The sequence below is a fragment of the Podarcis filfolensis genome (genome assembly GCF_964270895.1).
Source record: "Podarcis filfolensis genome assembly, chromosome: 6".
In the NCBI taxonomy this organism is placed as follows: domain Eukaryota; kingdom Metazoa; phylum Chordata; class Lepidosauria; order Squamata; family Lacertidae; genus Podarcis; species Podarcis filfolensis.
In genome coordinates this window covers 56,626,185-56,651,523 of record NC_139609.1, presented here as the reverse complement: position 1 = coordinate 56,651,523, position 25,339 = coordinate 56,626,185, and the positions used below count along the sequence as shown (strand labels likewise).

At 43.4% G+C, this 25,339-nt stretch overlaps 1 protein-coding gene across 2 annotated transcripts in view; it reads left to right on the top strand.

The window, feature by feature from the left end:
* TFEB (transcription factor EB) overlaps positions 1-25,339 on the top strand; it is a 68,113-nt gene that overhangs the window by 35,106 nt on the left and 7,668 nt on the right. For both annotated transcript variants that reach the window (XM_083618046.1, XM_083618047.1), the window contains exons 2-9: positions 4,049-4,167; positions 20,124-20,369; positions 21,200-21,448; positions 21,990-22,070; positions 22,814-22,934; positions 23,145-23,201; positions 24,713-24,788; positions 25,165-25,312. In XM_083618046.1, coding sequence (XP_083474172.1) covers positions 20,172-20,369; positions 21,200-21,448; positions 21,990-22,070; positions 22,814-22,934; positions 23,145-23,201; positions 24,713-24,788; positions 25,165-25,312 — 930 coding nt within the window. In that variant the 5' untranslated portion in view covers positions 4,049-4,167; positions 20,124-20,171. The remainder of the gene's footprint in view (positions 1-4,048; positions 4,168-20,123; positions 20,370-21,199; positions 21,449-21,989; positions 22,071-22,813; positions 22,935-23,144; positions 23,202-24,712; positions 24,789-25,164; positions 25,313-25,339) is intronic.

Below are 25,339 nucleotides of genomic sequence, written 5' to 3'. Positions count from 1 at the left end.
TTTGTACTGCACAAGTAATCCTACAACCGAGTGCATATACCTCATTGCCTGGAAGCCATTATTGCAAGAAAGTGTAAACTTTTGCAGTTAGATATACTTCTGCATCCCAAGCCACCCTCAGAGGAAGCCCTGAGAAGAAAAAAAGACCATCCTTTTGCCAAAGGCACTCGTGAATCTGGCTGGCATGCCTAGTATTTTTTCACACAAGCCTCTGCCTGGGCATTCTTCTTGCTTTGGAAAGCTGGAGTATTTACACTTTTTGATTGAGTCTGTGCAGCAGGATTGGTGGGGCTTGCGCAGGCTGCCTTTGAAAGTACCACAGCTTAGCCTCTCTCTCTCTGTGTGTTGGTCTTGGCCGAAGTTTGGGAACGCTGCCCTCCAGGATGCAGTGCTCTCCACTTGCTTCTTAGTGGCACTTAGAAAAGAAAACCCAAGAAGAAAGACTTGTTGAGAGGGCTGCGGGGGGAGCTACACTCCATTGTTTATACTTCTTTGTCCTCTATTTCCTTTTCTGAAGACTTGTGTATGTGTTGAAGATGTTTCACAAAACAAAGGGCAAAGGTGAAACTTTCCCCTCTACCTCCCTTCTCCTGGAGCATTCAATAATTACTGGGTCCCTCCTGGGACATTTGCGCTGGCAATTTTTTTCTTTTTCTTTTTGAAATGGACTCGACGGTGAAATTGATTTTTCCATTCATAAAACATCACTGTCAAATGTTAAGCACAGGAACTGGAGGGAGCAGGGACATGGCTCTGAGATGAAGCAATTGCTCTGCAGAGTTTCTTTTGTTTTTGGGCTTGGGTGGAGGCACAAAAGTTTGACTCTTTCTTATTGACCCACGGGTTCTTCCAGACAGGAGTTCATTGCAGAGTTAATGCTGCTCACAGCCACAAGTTGCTGTTTTTCCACACAATGTCCTCCTCAGAATTCACTCCCTTTTTTATTTTTATTTTTTACATTTAATCTGTATTTTCCCATACCACCTAAAATCTGATAAGTAAAAAAACAAAACCTATTATGCATCTGTAGCCACATTGCGTGTGTGTGGTCTTTTATGCATGTTGTTATATTTCAGTGTGTGGCCTTTTATTGCCACACCTCTACTTCCATTTGCTCCTCACCTGGGCACAGCTTGCCCATTTTTGTTTCTAGTGGCCCAAAAGACCAAAGGAAAGGAACCCATTTCCATTTATTGCAGCAGACTTTGGAGGAGATGGGTACAGAAAAGCTGGGATGCTCAAGAAAGTCTCTCTTGTCCCTTTCCTGGCCCCACAGCACTGCTTTCCTATCTGGTAGTTCCTGCCACCACCCTCTTTTTCTAGGTCACTTACAGCTTCAGAAAAGGGGGAAACTGGGGTGTCCAATTAACTGTTAGAGTTGGGGATCCCAGACCAGTCAGTGCTCCTTGCACCCCCAGCCAATCCCTTGCAATCTGCTGCCCCTCCCCCCAATAGAGCAAATTCCTGACCTTGACCAACTTTGATCCTAGACCTCCAACAGGGTGAAACCCAAAGCAGTCTACCTGGGAGCAGGCGCTGTGGATGGTCAGCTTCCCAGTGGTCTGGAAGATGGGTATGGATCCCGTGGTGGTGGTAGGAGGGGACAATAGCACCTCAGTTTTGAGGGAATGGCTCTTGGCTCTTTCTGACTAATGAGAGCACCCATTCTCTCAAGATATCCACACAGTAAATGCTGAGTGTATCCCAGGAGTGTATTAAGTTAACACAGAGGTTTTGCTCTAGACTTCTATTATCATTCTTGCTCAAGGCCTTAAATTACTTTATCAATTTTTTAAAATCAAAATGCCTATTGCACTGCTGAAAAAAAAAAAACACAAGCCCTCATTTGCCCATTGTGAAACACTTAACTGGATTAATAAGGCTAGTAATGCTCCTTCCTTCCTGGGAATTGACCCGTCCCTGTCTGGAAGGTCCGTGGATGACAATTTATTTTCCCTAGAAATGTAAGGGCAGAAAGAGGCTGGTAGAGGGAACCACACACATGGGCTCTCTGCTCACACTGCATATCCCACTACGTTCTGCAGGGTTAGGGCTATAATATGCACAGAGAACTTCTCCGCCTTGCAGGGCCCCCACAGTGTCTGCACACCAGTCCTGAGCAGTGGTGGGTTTTCGTTTTTTAAAAAACATGAGGAGGTGCTGACATTCACATTTTGGTAAAAGTGTTGCGGGCACCAGCATAAAATGGGTGTCACGGGCAGCATAATCCGAGATATTATGGTGTCCTGTGTCATAACAAAAAAAGTGCTGGGCCTGAAGATGTCTCTCTGTGCGTGTTTATAGGCATAATGTATATAATGTGAGGTGAGGGGATTTCTTTGAGGTCTCTTCAAGAGTTAAAGTACAAATCCTTATTTTAGGTAGATGCTATGTTGTGTGTGATATATATATATATATAAACTGGCAAGCCAATAATTAGAAATAGAATCCGTCTCCTATCACCTCCCAAGGAAGAATGATTTTAGGAGACTGGCAACACCTCCTTCTTGAGTAGGGTGAGGGATCTGTAACCCAACCTACCCCTGGATGTTTTGCCTGTGCTATATATAGTAGCTGGCCTCTTGGAAGTTTGTTTTTATCCCTCTTGGTAAATATATTTTTTGCAGCCATCAGACACCCCTTCCCCCACCCCCACCAAAGGTTCAAAATAGGAGTAACTGATGGAATTAGCAATCTATGCTCTATAGGAAAAAGGAACATGTGTACTGTACTTGTTATCCTGTATAAATGACTAAAGGACCCCCCTTTTCTTTTTACTAAATATTGAGGAGGGATGGCTCTTGACTGCATTAATCATTAACTCCCCTGAGCAAGCACAACAGTTAACTTGAGCGTACAACTGAGCTAAAGTAATGGGAGGTACAGTCTGCTGCTAGATTTATAAACTGTGAATGAAAACGACTCCTCATATCTAAGGCACTACCTGGACTGCCAGGTTGAATCTTCCTCACTTTGCAACTGGTGGTGTCATTTGCTCTGGTGCGACATGCTGCCCAGCATGATTCTCTGCTTACACCTACAGTGATGTTCACCCGCCTGCGCTTTGCGCCCTCTTTGAACAGGTGTGAAGGACTCTTCAGTGTGCAAAACTGGGTGTTTCAGCCTCCTTGTGGGTGGCACTGTGAAACAATCCTATTTCTCCTTGGGCTATTTCCACTCCTTTTTCACGTCTGTAAAAGAGATTGCAGCTTTTTGTTCAGCTTTAAAATGCCCTCATCTGAAATTTAGAGACGGGAGAAACTGCAGATGGGTAAACAGCTGATAGGGGAAGGGGCAATAGGTCAGGGGCAGAGCATTTTCTTTACGTTCAGAATGTCCCTGGTGTCTCTAGCTAGGGCTGAGAAAGACTCCTTCCTAGAACCCTGGAGATTTGCTGCCAGTTAGCATGGACAGATCTGAGCCAGATGGACCCAATGGTCTGACTAGATGTACCTCAAATTCCTATGTTTCTGACAGTTTTATCAAAGGCCAGCTCCCTTATTTGGCCATCTGAAGCCAGTCCCTCTGGTGACGGTGTGGGAAGTGAACTTTCAAGTCAGGTGTCACAAACTCATGACTTCTTGAATCGCAGCAGACTGTTATGGTGGCATTTGTGGGTTTTAAATACATGGCTTGCTCTTGCTGGATTTCCCCTAACCACAAAATCTCCTCTAGCGTACCATGCTTGTGTTTACTACCTATCCAACAAATTCATTCTCAGTGATGGTTGCATAGCTAAGTGCCATATGGGGACCAGCAGCTTTTTGCCTGGCATTATATTATAACAATTGATCTTGACTATTTAAAACCTTATATCTAATACCAGTGATATGAATCCTGAAAAATTACAATGGTTTGGATAATAGGTGGGATTAGGAATGAATGTACTGGTATGAATTTGCAATGCTATAGCTTCTCTTCTGCATTACCTAGACTTTCAGGACTGGGATAGATGCTTTTTTTAAAAAAAGAAGAAGACATGGTACATTTTCGTGCCAGTTACTGATCATGGTTTTTTCCATGCTTTTCTCCCTTTTTTGAATTCTAGAAAGTCATACCAAAGGGACATCTGAACAAACGCTTCCTCCCATCCCATATGTGCCTTCCCAATCCTTGAGGTCATTGGAAGAGGCCCTATTGTGGGGGCCCCGTCCATCTAACAGTTGGGTGAGTAACAACCAGCTTTATATTTTGTGGCATTCCCAATTGAGTGCATTTTGTCTTCCAGGTTCTTTGAGGCAAGGGACAAGAAAGTCCTTTTATCGAAAGCCTTTTTTTTTTTTAGACCAATGCTGTTTATATTCAGATGTCATGATAGGTCATGGTTTAGTGTGCTTAAAATGAAACCAGCATCTCCCCAGGCTCATGTGCTCCCCTCTCCTCCATCGACAAAGCCATGAAGAGTTGAGAAGGGTTTGCTTCTGGTTTTGATTAACTGTGGCATAATATTATGTCCAAAGCCTATAAATCCAATAATTCCAATATAGCAGTGCTAGGTTTGTGCTGCTATGTTTGTATTGTTTCTGTTTTGAATCTTTTTATATGTTTTCTTATTGTTGTAATATTTTCAATACATTGTGTACTGTCCTGGGCTCCTTTAAGAAGAAAGATGGCACATAAACACAATAAATAATAATAATAAAATTAATTTAATTTATTTTACTTTACTTTACTTATACCCCACCCATCTGGCTGGGTTTCCCACCCCAACTTTCCTCTGGTTCCTGCCTATTTTATCTACACAACAACCCTGTGAGGTAGGTCAGACTCAGAGCCAGTGGCTGGCCAAAGGTCACCTAGTGAGCCTCATGGCTGGAGTGGGGATTTGATACTACTACACTACACTGGCTCTCTTGTGTAAAGGAGAGAAAGTTGGCAGATGAACCTTTTTTACATCGTATTGCTGAAAGTGACACAGCGGCGTAGCGTGGGGGGTGCAGGGGGGCCGGCCGCACCGGGCGCAACATCTGGGGGGGGGGCGCGCTCGCACTCACAGCTCTCTGCCCCTACCTGGCTCACTCAGGGTTAGGGGGTGCAAATTACTTGCCTTGCCCCGGGTGCTGACAACCCACGCTACGCCACTGAAGTGACAGGATTTGCATAGTAGCCACTTGGCACTACATAAAGGCCAATTCACTAGCACTAGAAGTGTATGCAGTCAAAAGCTCCTCAAAAAACCAGACTAGGCAGCCAGAGGTATAGTTCCTTCAGAAAACACAAAGCAGGGTGGGCGGGTCCCTTTTTAGTATCATCTCTCCGGCCTATGGAGGATCAAAAGCAAAGTATCAGGTGTCCATAACTTTAGGGCTGGTTTTCGTATACTGTCTGCCTCCACAGGAATACTTTCGGAATGATTCCTGTGGAAGGATGTGTGTGGAAAATGAATGTCTGAAGGCTGGTAACAGGTGCTCAAAAGGAGAATGGAAATGTTTGTGGGTTGTGCTACAGTTTTCCTGCATTTGATGTAACTGATCCAAATCCTCAGCATTTAGGAAAGAAGAGTGCCTGGATTGTAACTCTTGACTAGTTTCGCATTTGGTATGAAACAAGCCTAATAAGCCAGAGGCTTGTACTGCAACACTAGTCCGAGTGGCCAAGGCAATGCAAATTGGCTTATCCCCATTCTGGCATAGCTGGCACTGGCTAAAAGCTGAGGAGGGGCAATGGTTTCCCTGCTGTCAAAATTCCTGGCCTTAACCCTTGCCTAGTTCTGCAAAGCTGCCTTTTGTATGCAGCTCAGTGTGGCACACACTAGTTCTTTGTTAGCCAGAAGCTCCAGTTACTAAGGCTAGGATGTTCAGCAACACATCAAGGGCAGATCTGTGTTTTGTATTCTGTGCCGTCCTCAAGGAGTGCCACTGGTACCAACTTCCTGCTATCTTCTTTTCTGACTTGATTGAGCAGCATGGGGACAAATAAAAACTAAGCTTTTATTATTATTACTTTTAAAGACTTTAATTACAACAGAAGAGGGTTCTGGTGTAGATAGATATTTTTTTGGATGAGCCACTTTCTTAGCCAGCATAAAATAAAGTGTACCCAGTTTTTGCCTGGCAAGCATTGGAGGTCATGGTGTCATAAAACACTGATTGTAATCACAGCCTTTCTTGCTAGGAGGAGGGTTGAGGCCCAGCCTCAGTTTCCTCCAAAGTAGGTGTGCTGTCTAAGCCACAGCAAGAAGAGTTTGCAAAAGTTTCTATAGCTCTGGGGCATGAGACGCTCAGGAAGGAAGGAAAGATGAAAGAGTGATTTGGGTAGTGGGTTGGCATTTGGGGCAGCTGTGCTTTAGCCTCTGCTTTTGCCACAAGTCTTTCTGTGATCATCATTCAATAAGCCATACCTTTCTATTTGGGATGGGAGGTCGGGGTGGGGAAGAGATACTAGCCTGTATTACGGAATGGCAAGAAAGGGGTTATGGAAGTCAATACATACTGGGTGAATATTTGGTGACCATTTCTCAAGCAGTAACTTATAATTGTGGACATGTAGGGAGTGGGTAATTTCTAGCCATGATTGTGTGTAGAAGTTTCCTTCCTGCTCAGTAATAAATATGGGAAAGTGGAAGAGGGTAGAATTCTGCTCCTGCTGCATGGTTGCATACTGACCACTTTATAGATAGGAGGATTTTCACCCAGAAAAGTATTTGGGCCTCCATTCAACGTTTGAATTTCCAACATCTGAGTCAGACTCCAAGGACAGCATCCCAAGTACCGTATTTTTTGCTCTATAAGACTCACTTTTTCCCTCCTAAAAAGTAAGGAGAAATGTGTGTGCGTCTTATGGAGCGAATGCAGGCTGCGCAGCTATCCCAGATGCCAGAACAGCAAGAGGGATTGCTGCTTTCACTGTGCAGCGATCCCTCTTGCTGTTCTGGCTTCTGAGATTCAGAATATTTTTTTTCTTGTTTTCCTCCTCCAAAAACTAGGTGCGTCTTGTGGTCTGGTGCGTCTTATAGAGCGAAAAATACGGTATATCATACCTCCTCCTCTTTTTCTTCCTTCTTGGTAGTTTTTGCTGAAAAAGACTGGAGCCTGAATCATTAAGTTCCTCAATTGAGCCCATTACAGTGCAATGCTATCTTAGTGGGGTAGCATCAGGCACCTGAAAAGTATACAAAAAGAGCAGCAGCTCTGGAAGAAGGAAGGTTGGTCAATAGGGCAGTTCCTCCTTCACCAGCTGTGGTATTCTCTATGCCTTTCTGATGTTGCCTTTGGCAAATTGTTAGCATCCTTTTGTGAGGTGACTTGTGCCTATAGTAAAAGAGACAACAATCATTTTGTCCCCTTTGCTACTGGTATTTTAAATATGGTAAATATTCTATGAGGCATGTGGATCCCATGAGGCAGTTTGGAGCCAAAGGGTTCAGAACAAGCAAAGCATGTTTCTCTCACCTTGAAGTCCCTGGGGCAAATTCACCTCTGGTTCCCAGCCCAGCTATTGGTTGGGTATCTTCACATTTATTGATATTTACTTGGCTGCTCTGTTTCATTTACCACAAGCTGAATGCTGCAGTTTTGTGCACCACTGCTCAGGTGTTTTGCCCAAACAGGAAATATCCACCCCTGTTGGGGACACAGGGCTGTACATGCCAAATGTCCCCATCTATCTCAGCACTGCTTTCTGTGTTCCAGACCTTCTTGTGTTGAGCAAAGGGAGGTCTGAAGGTGGCTTCTGCCAGGACTCCTGATTCTGCAGAGGCTTCTAGTGTGTTCAGTGTGGGTAAAAGCCTCCTTCTGTCATTTTCTGCTCAGCACAAGAGGGTCTGAGACTGAATGGGCAAGGACAGTAGTATTAGATGCTGTTGTCTGGTCCTCTGTGACCCCAACACAGATTGCAATGAGATTCAGGCAACCTATTCACAATCTTAGTTAGATCTAGGCAATGAGTAGAGCTTTACCCGTGATCAGTGTGGTTATCCCAGTCAATGCCAATTCTGTTGTTGTTGATGGAATTGGACTTTGAAGTGGGGAAGTTCGGGCCATTCAGGTGATGTGTCTTTCCCAGACTTCCACAGGACCCAGGACAGTACATCCTTACTGCCTCCCTATATGATGCCAGTGGCCAGATATTGGCACAGAAATGGAGGCGGAGATTAGTGCTGCATATGTTCTTCCAGCTCCAGTAGTCATAGAATGGTTCATCCATCCATGCAGTTGCAGGGAGAAAATATCTATATCTCTATATCTATATCTATATCTATGATATAGATAAAGATATACAGTCGTACCTTGGATCCCGAACACCTTGGTACTTCGACATTTTGGCTCCCGAACGCCGCAAGCCCGGAAGTGAGTGTTCTGGTTTGCAAACGTTCTTTGGAAGCAGAACGTCCAACAGGGCTTCCACGGCTTCCGATTGGCTGCAAGAGCTTCCTGCAACCAATCAGAAGCCGCACTTTGGTTTCCGAATGTTTTGGAAGTCGAACAGACTTTCGGAACGCATTCCTTTTGACTTCCAAGGTACGACACTAGATCACTTGTGGGAGGAAATTAGCAAAAATAAACAAAATTAACAAAATAAGTGGCTGGATCCCTAGATCCAAAGTGCAAGGCTAAACACACTCTCCAGCAAGAGAGATCCCCCCAGCAGAATTTAAAAATCCCAAAAGCAACCAGCAGGGAAAGCATGGGAATATAGACTGTAAAATCCTTTTAATATCCTGGTAAGTCCACTACCAGCAGTTTAGTTTTTTGATATATGAGGGGGGGAAAGAGGGAGCAGTTGCTAGTAAAATGTGGTAATTGCTTAAAGCTTCATATTCAAATGCAAATCACTAAATAAATAGTCAATTAAATGTCACAGTTAGTTAAGTCACATACTTCTGTTATGCCTGTATAAGTATTCTAAGGAAGCCAGTGAGCGATTTAAGGATTATTATGCTGCTTCATCAAAGTACCTTCTGTGGTGTTGTATTGATTTTTGCGTGCTCATTAATAATGGTATGTTAAACAGGATAGTTGACTGGCATCCCATCAGGCATTTGGAATTGTTTTGAAACTTTTCAAGGCATTGCGCTGAGACACTGAATTCTGCATGATAGTAAAGAGGCTGGCATCTCACTAACTGGAAAAGCTAGAGTCTACTGAAGAATATCGGAGTTATTTTGCAAACTTCACATCCTCTTTTGAATGCAAACCTTTGATTTTATTTCATTTCATAAAATTTATGTACCACCTGTTTGTAACAAACAAACTTCAAAGTAGTTTCCAGAAGAATACACAGATAGAATTAGCAATCAAAACAGCTATTTAAAACATTCAAAAAGCAATTTAAATCAATGATAAGCTACAAACAGTATTTGTTTTGAACTTGCATCATCTGTCTACTCCACTTCCTTAGATGGAAGTAGTAGTCCAAGATCAGTTTCAACAACACACTATTTATTTATCGTTCGGCTTGGTTTTCATTCTAGAGGAAACCATGGTTTGTATCTTACCATGATGAGCTGCAGTACTTACTAGTGCATGCTGCCCTATCGCTCCCACTTTGCTCCACTGTTCCTGGAGCTGGAAGAAACAAACTATGAAGCTTGGCATTACACGCAAATCAGTGCTTGTGGTTTGCTGCTTCCCCAACAAACTATGAGTAAGAAGCTAAGGTTTGCCTTACTGCTCGTATTTTGTTTGGAACAAACAAATCACTAGCATTGGTTCACATGCAAGTAACAATAAGCCAAACCTCATGGTTTGTTTCTTCCACTTCCAGGCCCAGGTAGGGTCATTCAAAGAAGGAGCAATTGAGCACTATGCACTAACATGCTGCTTGTTCACAGTAAGCCATGGTTTATTGCTTAACATGGATTACCATAACGCGAAACCTGGGCCTATTCTGAACTCAAAAACACATATGTGCACATATGCACAGTAAAGCAAATTATGTTATACACAAACGTGGGGAAATACTACAAGCATTAGTGGATCATCATATTCTGCACTCAAAGCAAATTACTCTTAATCCCCCTTCACCTGTTTATTGCATGGAGGGGTCTCCTCAGAATAGTACAAGAGGCTATGGAGTCACACTGCTGGCCCCACCCATTGTCACACAATTTACCTGTTCCCTCAGGTGTCCATACATTGAACTTGGGACATCTGCATAGGGGAGGCCTACATGCGTGTGTGCACGTAGCCCAAAATATTTTATAAACCAAATATAAAATAATTTATTTAAAAGAGTCTTGAATGCTACTCAGCTACTCAATGGGCTCTGAGTGGAAAATGCTGACATTCTCTCTCTCTCAAACGTTTTGTGCATTTGGACACTCAATGATGAGAAAGGAGAGCATGTATTAAGGTACAGTGGTACCTCAGGTTACAGACGCTTCAGGTTACAGACTCCGCTAACCCAGAAATAGTACCTCGGGTTAAGAACTTTGCTTCAGGATGAGAACAGAAATCATGCTCCGGCGGTGCGGCGGCAGCAGGAGGCTCCATTAGCTAAAGTGGTATCTCAGGTTAAGAACAGTTTCAGGTTAAGAACGGGCCTCCAGAACGAATTAAGTTCTTAACCTGAGGTACCACTGTACAGCAGAAACAAATACTATGCTGTAAGAACAGCCATGGACACGACATTTTGGAAGTTGGTCTAGATTGCTAGTGGGTACCCCGAGACTGGAGGTGCACGGCCACAGGCCACATAGCCCATGCTTTAACCTGGCCTTGTGCTTATGACTAGGTACTCTGGCATTTTACTAACTGTTTCTGTGGTGATTCACATCAGGATGTGAAGGTTTGTCATTCTGTTAGCGAATGCCCACTCCTTCTTCCCTTGTGTGTGGGTGTATGTTCAGGTGTCACTTTAACCCATTCCTTTCTTCTTGTGCAGCTTAATTTTTCAAGGCACACTTTAGGTTCTTTCATGGCACACTGTTGTGGCCTGGTAAATTGTGTGAGTAATCATAAGGCCCAGATGTGGTTTGGAGAGCAAACTCTGAGGGCTCATCCTCACTTCTGTTTGTCTCTTGGTTTTCGGGCATGGGTCTGATAGGTTTTTCTTTTGTTCCACTGTTTTCTCCGGGAAAACCCACTGCAGACCCTCCAATTTCCCTATTTTCGAGGGACGTCCCTGATTTAGAGAAGCTGTCCTGGTTTCTGATTTGATCCTGGAATGTCCTGGTTTTGCTTAGGATGTCCCTACTTTCAATGGAGAAATCTTGCACAAATACATACAACTATTGAAGTAACGCTTTGACAATACAGTGGAACCTCGTGTTACGTACCATCCTCCTTACGAATGCTTCTGGTAACGAGCTCCACTATCCTGGAAGTAGATGCTCCTGGTTGCGAACTTTGCCCTGGGATGCGAGCAGAAGACATGCACTGGCGGTGCGGCAGCAGCACAAGGCACCATTAGCGAAAGCGCGCCTCATGTTAAGAACAGTTTTGGCTTAAGAACGGACCTCCGGAACAAATTAAGTTTGCAACCGGAGGTACCACTGTAACTATCCTTCCCTCTAAGTTTCTGTATGATCTGCAGGTAACTCTAGGTGGACTGTGTAAATTTGTTTTGATGGTATGAAATTGCCCCCCCACGATCTAAAGGCGGTGGAGGGGAAAAAATCATTTTATTATTTAATTTCTTAAACGAAAGATTGCCCTTCTGTGGCCATCTAAATTCAAGGGTAGGATAATTCTGACTGCACATTTCCTCCAGTGGTATTTCTGAGAATCCTGTGCCCTGCTTCTATAAGTGGAATACATTACAAAATGTCCCTTCGGCTAGTGGCTAATCCTGTGAACTGTTGTGCACTGTGATCCCCAATGCGTGTGCAGTACAGAAAGTAAACCCTCCTCAATTCATTAAGAGCATAAGACTGCAGACTTATGCTAAAAGTCTAAACATGCCTACTAGCATTGAAGTCTGAGCGAGACTTTCTTCCAAGCAGACATGCATAAGGTGTTTCTGTTAGTGTTCCATGTGGCTCCACTGCTGGTTTACATTCTCCTTCCTTCAGACGTCCTGTTCTCTTTCCCCGCCCATCCTGTGAATGAGTCAGAGTGAAAGCAGAAGCTGATGAACGTTACATAGGGTGAAGCCAAGCAGAGCCAGCAGGGCTATTTTAAAACTCTATTGGTTTCCAATTCTCCCTGTCTTTTATGCAGGGCTTAGGCTTGCCTTGCCCTATTGCTCTAGATGAAGTTATCATTCTGAGGTGATGAGTGCTGGAATTTCCTTCGGGGAAAACCTGCATAGAATTCTCTGCTTTGTGACCTTGGTGAGTCTTCTTTTATGATAAAAAGAGTGGGGAAGAGACCCATAGTAGTGGAAGCAGAGAAATTGCTGAGAACCAGTGAAAGGTTGAAGAAGCCAAGAATATCTTCTAAATTGCTAATTCATCCAAATTTGGAGAAGGTAACAGGGCTTCAGCTGATCTCTGGATTTAGGGATTTGAGGGAGGCAATGCTCATGGGACTTGCCTTTCTACTTGTACCTGGTTATTACATGTGTAATTTCTGATATGCTTTCAGGTGGTCTATGAGAATATAACAATAATTTAATTCCAGAAGAATAAACATACAAGTTGTATGCACAAAAGGGCTTGTGGTGGCTTGAAAGATTGTGCCATAAACTTCCATGGGCCAGCTAGAGTCCACTTTATCATCCAGTACATGAAGTGTTATACTGAATTGACACACACACACACACACACACACACACACACACACACTCTGAGAGAGAGGTCGAGGTCAAAAGACTGAGGTGTACAGTCTCTGACATCTCCATGCAAAACTGAAATGTACACAAGATATCCTGTCCTTATCTTGTATACACTGTTGTTTTGCATAGAAATCTCAGACTGTACCTCTGCATTCCGTGGCCTTTTGGCTGCTCTGTTTGCATTTTCTTTCCCCTCTAAACTTTGTGTGTGCATGCATTTCTCCTCCTCACCCCAGATATATAATCCCCCAGGTGAGAATAATACTTCTTTTGCCTAATGAATTGAGCTGTAGTACATGAAACCTTATGTGCTACCTCAAAAATAAAGCAAATTAAGGTATTTCCGTAAGCCAGTGGTGGCCAAACTTGGCCTTCCAGCTGTTTTTGGACTACAACTGCCATCATCCCTAGCTAACAGGACCAGTGGCCAGGGATGATGGGAATTGTAGTCCCAAAACAGCTGGAGGGCCAAGTATGGCCACCACTGCCCTAAGCAAACAGTGATGGACACAGTTAAAGCTTCCTTCCATCTGCACTCAAGCCCAGCTGGATGCATGGTTGTGGGAGGAAGGTCTGTAGTGATCCATAATGGAGATATTATTTGCAGAGATTCCAGGTTCAATCCTTGTCATAGGGCTGGTAAACACTTAAAAACCCGGACAGCTGCAATGCAGTTAGTGTAGAATATATTGATGTAGATGGAGCAGTGGTCTGACTTAGTATGCATCCTGGGTAAAGGGAAAAGTTTACCTAGGCAACAAATTGATGCATACTCCATGTCATTGAGGTGTCAAGGCATTATTATTGAGGGTAGACTTACGAATTGGATCTGCATAGTGGTATATTACTAGCACATGTCATAGTTGCATATAGAGGTTTGTAACTATGTCTGTCTACTATTTTGTAACCCTTTCTCCATGCAGTCGTCGTTTCGTTCGGAATGCACAGTACAGTGGTACCTTGGGTTACATACGCTTCAGGTTACAGACTCCGCTAACCCAGAAATATTACCTCGGGTTAAGAACTTTGCTTCAGGATGAGAACAGAAATTGTGCTCCGGCAGCGCGGTGGCAGCAGGAGGCCCCATTAGCTAAAGTAGTGCTTCAGGTTAAGAACAGTTTCAGGTTAAGAATGGACCTCCGGAACAAATTAAGTACTTAACCTGAGGTACCACTGTATAGCTACATCAGAGTAAAGAATGGGTTCAAATTCTGGAAACCTTTCAGGCTGTGTCCTACAGCACCTTTGGGCAACTGCTAGGGGCCCAGTACTCCAGCAGAACCCACTGACACTTGGTGTGGGCCAATCTTTAACACAGAGGTAGGCAACCTAAGGCCCAGGGGCCGGATGTGGCCCAATCACCTTCTCAATCCGGCCTGCGGACAGTCCGGGAATCAGCATGTTTTTACATGAGTAGAATGTGTCCTTTTATTTAAAATGCATCTCTGGGTTATTTGTGGGGCCTGCCTGGTGTTTTTACATGAGTAGAATGTGCGCTTCCATTTAAAACGCATCTCTGGGTTATTTGCTGACCTCTGTTTAACACAACAGTAAAAAAATCCCTGGTACTCTGAGCAGTGCTAGGCTGGGCACTTCTCCAGGACACTGTGAGAAATTAAAATGGTGGGTAGACTAAGCTGCCCAGCAGTGCTCAAATTATCGTTCCTGCTGCCATTGCCAGGTAAGCCTGCCTCCCCCCCCCCCAGCTCTCTCTTACAAACAAGTCAGAAAAGCAGGAATGTCCTAAATGGGGATCACAAAGTGTGCAATTTTAGATTAATTGGCAAACTAAATGTTAATAAGTCCATCAAAGCTGAATGGAATTCACTTATCAGTCCTTCTTATTGCACACATGATGATTTGTGGTCATGATGCTACTGGAGCCTTCACACGTGATCCAGCTTTCAATACTCTCTATTGAAAGAGTAGGCACGTGGAAGAGGGGGACAAGGAGAAGGGGACGACAGAGGACAAGATGCTTCATATCCCATAGCTTTCTGCTGACATCCCGTAGGTTTTTATGCCACACGTGTTCTGGGCCTTCTTGTCCCACTTTCATTGTGCTACAGCCCATCCAGATAGCAATAATGTGGTGGCATGGAGGAATCTTTGCAGAAGGATCTAAAGCAGAATAAATCCACCACTAATGCACTATTACAGCATCAATAGAGCTGTATTGATGCATCTGCAATAGAGCACTAGCCCTGTATAGAAATTGCATGCAGTGCCCGTAAAATGTGATGCACACATGTCCTTTTTTGCAAGTTGCTTTGAAAGTGCTTCATAAGGAAAAGCAGGTTAGAACTTCTTGAAACAAATAAAAATACACTCCTTAAAACACACACACACACATATATATAAAACAAATTAGAAGGCTGTACATTGTTAAGAATTTCAAAACTGAAAGAAACACTTAGGGCTCTAACATTTAATGAACCATTAAACTTATCAGTTTTAATAATCTTTTGATGCATTTAAAAAGCTCCCCCCAATTCAGTGGGTAGTGATTTAATAAAAGGAATATTTACTTTTTATATGAGCACTTAAAATGACCATAGGCAACAGCAACTGAGAACAGGAATTCATTCTTCATTCACTTCCTACACATAAGGGAATTTCACTTATAAGATAGTGCCGGTTCTGATGCATCATATTCAAAACAAAAGAATGCCCCGTGTCACCTGCTTGAAGAAATCTTAGTCAACCAGTCATATGACTTTTGGTTGATTTGCATATGGATGAAAGCAGTTATTTTGAAGCAAGAAGCATGCTTAGCTTTTATTTTCTGGGTAGGCCTTGAGTCTTAGAAAGGGGTTTTTCTCCTGGACCTTAGAGACAGTGATGAAGGGGATAGAGGGGATTCTACCAGCCCACCTCTCAAGATCAGTCTCTTCCTCTTCTTCTGACACTTCCTGCACCTCCTCCCCCAACTACTAAAACTCTCTCCCTTCCTCCAGCCCTGGCTGCTGCCTCATGGGTGGCACAGAACCCCATAAATCACTGCCCCCTTTGCCTGTATCATCACTGCCCTGCCTTTGCCACACACTCCTCGAAGACCTGCCAGTACCTGGCACATCCCCCTGTAGCAATAATCTCTCAGGCCTCTTCACCAGGAGAGCGCATGAAGTACAGCAATCTATACCATAATCTCAGCACCCTATCACAACACACCAACCTTACATAACTCTGACAGGGAATGTGGAACGGGGTTGCATTTTTCTGACCGCAGGTCTTGTGTGCGTAGAATCCGCTGATGGAGTACTAAGGAGAAACAACACTTTGTTTTGCGTTTATTCATTTATTGAAAGCAATTCATTTTAGCAATTGTTTACTGCTTCATCATAGCTCTCTATGCAGTGTACAGGAGACCTCATACAATAGGATTAAAAATGAGTTAAACCTGTAAATGAAAGAGTTGGAAGGGACCCCAAGGATAATCTAGTCCACCCATGCAGTAATGTCAGGATTCCATCAAAAAGTTTGCAGGGTTTTAAAATTTATTTTAAGTCTTCAGTAAGTGCCTCTCGTACTTCAACTGGAAAGGAGTTGCACAACATTGTGCCCACAATACTGAACACACAGTTGCTTGTGGATATGAGCCAAGCCATGGAGGACCACAAACAGTGACTCTCCCAATGGCCTTGGTGGTCAAGCAGGGGTATGACGGATCAGGGGTTATGCACCAGAATGTGCATAATGTGTCATCTACATGTTTTATGCATAAAAGTAGCACCATAGAAAATTGTATGCATTGTGCATTGACTTGAAGCTGGTGATGAAAGCATATTTACCTTGAGATCTTACACACGCAAATGGTTGTTACCTTCCCCAAGCCTAGAACATAGGATAGGTTCAACCTAAGTGAATCAGTGCATTCTGTATTAATTTTAAGGCTGAAATGTATTGAGATGTTCTCTTTCAGATGGTGTTTGGCTCATTTGTCTGTCCCAATTACAGTCATACCTCAGGTTACAGCTGCTTCAGGTTGCGTTTTTTCGGGTTGCGGACTGCTGAAACCCGGAAGTACTGGAATGGGTTACTTCCGGCTTTCGGCATGCGCAGAATCACAACCTATGCGTGCGCAGACGCGGGTTGCGAACATGCATCCCACATGGATCACTTTCGCAACCTGAGCGTCCACTGTATTTCAAGAGATACTGGGTGCTATACTGAAGAGAATGAAAAAACTAGAGAGGTCATAAGGAGGATCCTGGGAGAGTTTCCCATGTATGAATTTGGGAGACTTATCACACAAGTTGGAACATATATTCCTTTGGTGTAAGGAATGTTCTTGTTTCAGTTTGTTTGAGGTTAAGCTGATTTCTGAGCCCAGAGTGCCTGTAGTCTATGAATAAGCTAACCATCGTGTGCCAGTTGTTATGTACTGCCTGTGTTATGACAGCAAGAAGGAATATGATCACTTTATCTATGCCCAGATAGGGCCTGTAAGCTCTTCACACTCCCTGACTGAAGAAGGCAGCTAGTAAAAGAGCTGAGGCGCTTTGAGGACAAAAGCTTAACCAGCAGGGTGTAAACTCCTGCTTACATATTTAGGAATCTGAAAAAGCAGCTGGATTCTTCCTCTGAAGTGCTGAGGAGGCCATGCAAAATTGCTCTGAAAGCATATTCACTATAAGAGCTTACATATGGTTACTTGCTTCCCTAAGCCTAAGTAAGGCATAGGATGGGTTAAACCTAAATGAATTTATTTATTTTTTACCCATCAAAAGTGCCCTGCATGCCTGATAAACCAGCTGCTTATTCCCGGAAATAATTTCAAAGATACATTTTTTTTTTCCAGTGTAGCATTGGTCAGACCACACCTGGAATATAGTGTCCAGTTCTAGATGCCACAATTTAAGAATGATATTCAAATGTCACCCCAGTCATCAATTTGCTGTGGACCTTGGCCAAGCCACGGATTCCCCGCCTCTGCTTCCTACCTGTACTATGGACTTCATCGCACTGGGCTTTGTTCAATAGAATTGATTTGCCCCTGAAATGGTCCTGGTTTGACAGTCAAAATTACTACCTCTATTGGAGACCACTGGAATATGAGAGACCAGTTTGCCGGATGGGAGATTGATTGAATTTTTGGCAGGTGGGGGGCAGTGGACAACAGAGAGGCCCCCACCCCTCTAGGTAATTGGTTCCATTGTTGAAATTCCCTTGCTGCTCAATTGAACTCTATCCTCAATAAACTTAAGCCTCTTAGATCTAGTCCTGCCTTCTGGGTAGTAGCAAACAAGTGTTTGCCCTCTCCTAAGTGCTTGCATTATTATTCTTATTAGCTGATCAAAATGTGCTTAATCCCTTACTTCTCTAGCAAAATATTCCAGCAAATTGGTTGCATCTAATCAGTACAGTTTTATCTTTGGTGTTTTTCTTTATTTGCAGCCTGAGCATCTTTTCGTGATCCTGGCATAGGCTGGGCGCTATTATCCCTAACATGGGAAGAAGTGGCAGGACTGCAGTTCTCTAAGTAGTGATACTCTGAACCATATTTCATCCTCATGCCAGAGCAAACAAGGCCCTTATCTCTCTTGAATTCCATCTGTCTCTCATGTTTGGAGTCCAGGGACTCGGGGAACCACCTCTGCCTTCATTCAGCAAAGTTTAATATACACTTCTTGTCACCTGACCGGAGATGATAAGAAATCTGAATGAGGGCAGTGGGTTTCCATTTTCCGGGTCATTACAGGGCAAAGATTAATGTAGAAGGAAAGGGGATCATTAACTCACTTTGATGTTAAACTTTTTTTTTTTTTTAAGTGAGTGAATGAGGAGGCCAACACTGGGAACACCATTTTGTTAGCAGTTTTTGTGGTTGTGTTTTTTGAAAGGAGAGCAAGAATTCATGAAAGATAGCTATAGCTCATTCAGACATTTTAAATGAGGGCTATGTTACGTTGTCTCTGCTTTAATGAAAGTTTTTTTGGTGGGGAAGCTGCTGTTTTTCTTGTTGTTGATTTTAATTATGATACGATGTTTCATTTTTAGCATTGTTTTGCTTGTAAGCTATTTATTGATAGATGGCTATATAAATTAAAGAAGAAGAAGAAGAAGAAGAAGAAGAAGAAGAAGAAGAAATTAAAGTAAACCATTTAACTTGCCATTAAAGAACCAAGTCCAGTCTTTGAAAAGCACTGGTGATCTGGAAAGTTTGTTCCCGACTTCAGGAGTGCCTGTGATTTCTTGTTTAGGTTGTTAACATGCATCTTGGAAGAGCAATTGTGTGGCTGTTATTGAACCGGCACTGCAAACCTGTATTCTTTTTGCTAGGCGAAGATCCCATTGAAATCAGCTGGACTTAACTCTGGGCTCGACATACTTCGCTTGTCCCATGCCTGGAAAGCACAGGTCCAAGCAGTTTTCTGTTTGCCCCACAGCTTGCTCTGATTCAGCAGTAAAGAGTGGATTTCCCCAGGAGGAAGGGTTTAGGACAAGTGGAAGTGTGGACAAGCCTTCTGAGTGTCCACATGCAGTGGGTGCCTACTGAGAAGATCCATAAAAATGCAACTGTAACAAAAGGAACTATTGTGATAATAAGAAATATTTGTGGTTTTTTTTTGGGGGGTGGCACCAAGAATCATATAAATTGAGGGGAGGAGAGAGACCAGTACAGCCAAAGAAACATGACCACCTGCTCCTCTTTGCAAGTTCACTTCATCTAATGGAACAAATACATTATAGTCGCTGTTTGCAATTATGTCTGATATAGAGCCTAAATGTGTCTTTCTGTCCATATGTGCTTGTCCTACCCTTGTGAAATTAGACCAAGAGTCACATGAATGTCAGCCAAGGGCTGTATTTCCCACCCCACACCTTGAACATCTAAAATCCATAAAATTAGAATACTTATAGAATACAAGCATCCATTCAAATGTGCATGTAAAAAGCAAAAAACAAATAAACCCCAAAACAAACAGGGATGTGCTTCATGTTGTTATACTTAAAATACGTTATTGTTTTGCTCTTGTTTTGTAGTTTCTGATTGTAGTTCATGCGCAACTAGGATCTGGAAAAACATCTTGGAATGATCTGAGCTCCTGCAAGAAACTCTGAATTGACATAGCAGTTCAGCTCATGCAACACTTATCTTGCCTAGCTTTTAACTGCTATTATACTTGATATTTGGGAAAGTTCAGTGAAAAAAGAATTACATATTTTGTTCTGGTCAGCTTCACATAAATTATAAAAGATGTTAGAAAAGATACATAAAGCAACCGTGGGGTCATAGAGTGTCCACACTAAGCTCAACTCCATTAACACAGTCAAGCCAAGAGTTTTGCTGCTGCTGTACCTATTAGAATCACTTATGCTAAGGAACTTTCAGTCTTGGTAAAATTCAGATGCATATTTCGCTGTCCATGGCCATATTTCTGCTATAAGGGCAAAGGCCACATTTTATAGCCTTCTTTTGATGCTGAATGCTTGTGCCTAAATCCTTCCACTTTCCTTCTCAGGATTTTAAGTGTCCCGTGGGAAACGCTGATAGATCCAAAATACCTGCCATGGCGTCACGAATTGGCTTGCGGATGCAGCTCATGCGAGAGCAAGTCCAGCAAGAGGAGCAGCGGGAGCGCATGCAGCAGCAGGCAATGATGCATTACATGCAGCAACAGCAGCAGATGCCAATGGCTCCAACCCCTGCCATCAACACACCAGTTCATTTCCAGTCACCACCCTCTGTGCCGGGAGAAGTCTTAAAGGTACAGCTCGAGTAAATAAAAGTCTTGGCAATGCCTAGCTGGGAAGCCAAATGGAGGCACTATTTATGCTATGGAAATTGCATAGATGGATGTCTTGCATTTGCAAATCAACAAGTAATGGACAGGGATAGCTCGGCCATAGTGATCCCCGTGCAGGTAACTGGGCTATTGTAGTGTGTTCTATGTTGGGCAGCTTGTACAAAATGCGGTTGTTAGGTTGCTAATGGGAGCAGCCTATTGTGGTCCTGTGAAACCTCTGCTGCCCATTTGCTACTGGGCCAGTTTTAAGATTCTGTTGTTGACATATAAAGCCCTGAACAACTCAAGAAGACCTGAATCTATGCAGACCAGCCTGTCTGCTTAAATCTTAGGATGAGCTGGTTGAGCCACAGCCTGTGGAAATACATCTCCCAATGGAGGGTTGTAGAAAGTGAGTCCCAGAAGAATCAGTATTTTGGGACCTGTGCTGTTGAACTTGTTCACTGATGATCTAGAGAGTTAGGGCTCAGCAGTGAGGTAAAGTTTGCTGACGATGCCAAATTGTTCAGTGTGGTTAAAAAAAGAGAGATTGTGAGGGGTTCAAAAAAAGGATAGACAGAGGTAGAGGAAAATGTGAACAATTGCAATTACACACAGTTTTGAGTATGGTTACGATTTAAAATGAGGGCGGAGGGGTTCAGGCAAGCCATAGTCGTGTGGAGTCAATACTCTATAAGAAAATAAAGCATTTTTGTTCCTGAAGAGCTGCTCAGTTGAAATCTCCTGCTACTTTTTATATGACAGCCCTCTGCTTCTACGTCTTTCCTCTCCTTTTTCCTGGACGTTTTCAGGTTCAGTCCTTCCTGGAGAACCCTACCACATACCACCTGCAACGGTCACGAGACAAGAAGGTCCAAGAATTCTTGTCTGAAACCTATGGGAACAAGTTTGCTCCACTGCTCAGCGCTCCGTCTCCTAAGCCGCCTCCTTCTGTCTCGCCTGGCGTGAGGCCGAGCCATGTCATGCCCTCCTCTGCCGGCAATAGTACCCCCAACAGCCCAATGGCAATGCTCAACATTGGCTCCAACCCAGAAAGGGAGGTGAGTGAGTGGCTTCTATTCCTGGGGAACTGCGGATCTTTTGGGAGGGTTGGGAGATAATTCTGAACCCAGTTCCACTTTTCCTGGGACTGTAGGAAGTATTATAGGAAGTAGGAGCATTTGTAGTGGGGGAGAATTCAAGCTTGCAACCACCTCCCCTTTCTGCAAACTGAATTGAGAAGGTTCCACTATATAGTTGCACTATATAGTTGTATTCTCCTAGTTTTGCATCTTCAAGTTTTAGAAAAGTTTTGCAGCTTCAAGTTTTAGAAAAGGGACAAAACAGAAGTTTTTGTATCACTGTAGGGACTATAATAAAGGAACATGGTGACTGCTGGGGAACTTTCATCTCCTTTCTTTTTTGGTAGGAGGTGCTGTAGGAACACATGAAAGAAGCAAACCTTTGTAAGACTCACTTAAATCTGCAGTTGTGTTTCTCATGTCTGTGTACATGGATGCATTTATTTTTTTAGTGAAAAAGTCAGTATTGACAGGATAGAGGAAATGGTTCTTATAGCTCAAAGGCTACTTTTCCTTCCAGATAGATGACGTCATTGAAGACATAATGCAGCTGACAACTACTGTGGGGTGCATTAATCCAGAAATTCATATGCCAAATACTGTGAGTATCTCTGGTTTTTTGCTTCTTGTTGTCAGAAAGGGAGGGAATGATGGAGGAAGGAAAGCTACAAGATCATCATCTCCTGGATGAATGGTGGTCAAGCTATGAAAACTATCCTAATGGGGGGGAAATAAGCTGCACTGTGTCCATTCTGTGGGCCTATTGGGATGCTAGTTTGGACAGTAACGTACCCTGCTACAACATTAGCGGCTGTGGAGTCTCAAATGTTTTTTAAACCCTGGCAGTCAATATAGTTTTCTTGGATTCACATCACTGGGATGAAGCTGGCTGTCTCTAAATCAGAAGGCGCCAGAACGATGCCCTCTAGAAGTTGTTGGACTCCCAGGTCCCAGCCAGCGTGGCCAATTTATTTATTTAACCTGTATACCACTTTATATTTCAAGAAATCCCAAAGTGGTCATGGATGGTGATGATAGCTGTGGTCTGACAACATCTGGACGGCACCCCCCCCACACTTTGTAACCAGGAGCTCAGTCAGTAGAGCATGAAATTCTTGATCTCAAGGTCATGGGTTTGAGCCCCACATTAGGCAAATGATTCCTTCACTGCAGGGGGTTGGACTAGATGACCCTCGTCGTTTTTGCCAACTCTACAGTACTGTGATTTTAATATGATACTTTGCATCTGGCTGGAATCCTATTTCTTTGCCCCTTCCATTCTGTTGTATGTTATTCCTATGCAATTTTTTTAAAAGTGTTTTCTTCCTTTCCTTTGTTTTCCAGCTGCCATTGTCCAGCAGCCACATGAATGTGTATAGCAGCGATCTTCAGATGACACCCTCTGTAGTGGGCATGACCAGCAGCTCCTGCCCGGCCGATCTGACGCAGAAGAGAGAGCTCACAGGTAACTTGACAGGGCTTACAATCCTTGGATCCATGCCTGAGTTGATTTGTTGGGGCTGTATCCAGCCCCAGCTTCGACTCAGGGTATAGGTCATTGGGAAGTCTGTTTTCATGTGTGCACGTGAGCATATATGCACATGCACATGTGCAACAGCACTCTTGTTTCTCTTGACCCACTGCTTTGCTTGACAGCTTGGTCTTTTGTCTCTAGATGCAGAAAACCGTGCATTGGCTAAGGAACGCCAGAAGAAGGACAATCACAATCTGAGTGAGTGGTGCTTGGTTAAAACCATGTGGCCTGAACGTCTTCCCAAATTGTCTTCAGTGATCCCTGTTCTGTTTCCCCTTATTCCTTCTAGAGAAGATAAGAGAAATCTCTCTCTTTCATGGGCAGTGTGGCAACCCAGTGTGTACTGGCTTCTTTCAGAAGCAATACTGTCTTGCAGGAGTCTTAAAATTTCACTCCTTTGTTAATGCATGTATCTGACTGTCTTGATGCAGAGAAGGACCCCAGAACATGGAGATGTTAGGAACACTCTGTACCTGTTGCATATGCACAGAGCTTGGTCTGTCTTCATGTGGACTTTTTGTGTTTTAGTCTTCTGCTGTCAGCCATTCAGCCTGGAACAAAAGGGTGCTCATGTATCCAGCAAGCCTTTTTATCACCTGAGTGGTTCATAGAAGGCGTGGGGTTTGGAGGTGGGCAGCTATTTCCAACACTGCTAAAGCATGGATTCATGTAATTGTGCTGCCTTGGTCTGGAAGAAATCAGCAACTGCAACTTTGTGTTTCTTCTTAGATTTCATTTCAAAGGCAGACACCTGTTTTAATATAATTAGCTATAAGAAAGGAAGATAATCAGTTCGGTTCTGCTGCTCTTGGGATAAAGAAAGAAAGCCATGCTGTCAATCTGGGGAATAACCATTTTAGTCACGGTGTTACCTGGATTTTTTTGGAGGAGAAATTGCTGGTCATATGTAGTATAATATTTGTATTGGTTTATTTAAAAATATGCAAGCAGCGTATAAATGAAAGCAATTAGCATATTAACTCCAAACAGACAGAGGATCCATTAGCTAAAACAGCCAGCCAGAAAAAGGCATTCTGAACTGCAAGTTATTTCTATCCTATTGGCTAACTCTGTCTCTAATTGTGACCTTCTTTCTGCTACACCAAAACTGCTTTTTTTTGTTATGCACACTGCATATACTTGCAAATGTGTATGCACACAGTCACTGTGTGTGTTTTTGGATGCAAATATATGCAGCTTTAGGATTGTATCCAAGGCTGCACAGGCAGTGTTACACTTGCACAATGAGACTTCCTTCTCCTCTCCCCCACATACCTCCCAAAACTACTCCAGAGCAGTGGCGTAGCGTGGGTTGTCAGCACCCGGGGCAAGGCAAGTAATTTGCGCCCCCTAACCCATGGATTTGCGCCCCCTAACCCGTGGATTTGCCCTAACCCCAGATGTTGCGCCCGGTGCGGCTGGCCCCCCCTGCACCCCCCACGCTACGCCACTGCTCCAGAGGGTCCCCCAAACCTGTTAAAAAGATTCTGAGGGTGTGGGGGTGCTACAAGGGAGAGGAGGGGAAGTTCTGCTGCATAAGTGGAACTCCCTTGAGTGAGTGGAACGGCAACATTAGATAGTTCTCAATTGATTCATAATTTCTTTCATCAGATGATATTTAATCATTTATTTAGGCACCTTTGTGTTCATTTTTTATTGTATACTTTAATAAATATTCCATTTCCCCACTATTTTTGTTTTTCTCTTAGTTGAAAGAAGACGAAGGTTCAACATCAATGATCGCATTAAAGAACTAGGCATGCTGATCCCCAAAGCTGGAGACCTGTAAGTTGCGCTCAAATGTTCAATTATCCTAATGCCTCCTGAAGAGCCTCATGCTCTGAAACAGGCAGTGGGAATAAAGCCTTCTGGGAAATCATTGTTCCATATTCACTGAAAACACTACTTTCATTTCTGCTCCCCAAATATTCACAACACACCTTTTGTCTCAGCTAAAATTCCAAACTTCTTTAAGCCTTAAAGAAAAGATTTGTTAGAGGCAGATAAAACTTAGTATAATGGCACAAATGTTTGAGCTTTCCCCCCTTCATTTGTGTTTCAACACTAATTATGCTCTGAGCATAATTGCCTCCAGAACTTTCCTGAATCTGGAAGTCATGCTTTTATTCTCTTAACATTCTGCTCCTATGTCTTCTTCCAGGGATGTGCGCTGGAACAAAGGGACAATCCTGAAAGCCTCTGTTGATTACATCAGGAGGATGCAGAAAGACTTGCAAAGGTCACGAGATCTTGAGAATCATTCTCGGCACCTGGAAATGGCAAACAAGCAGCTCTGGCTCCGCATACAGGTGAGTCCCCATCTTTTTGTCTTGTGC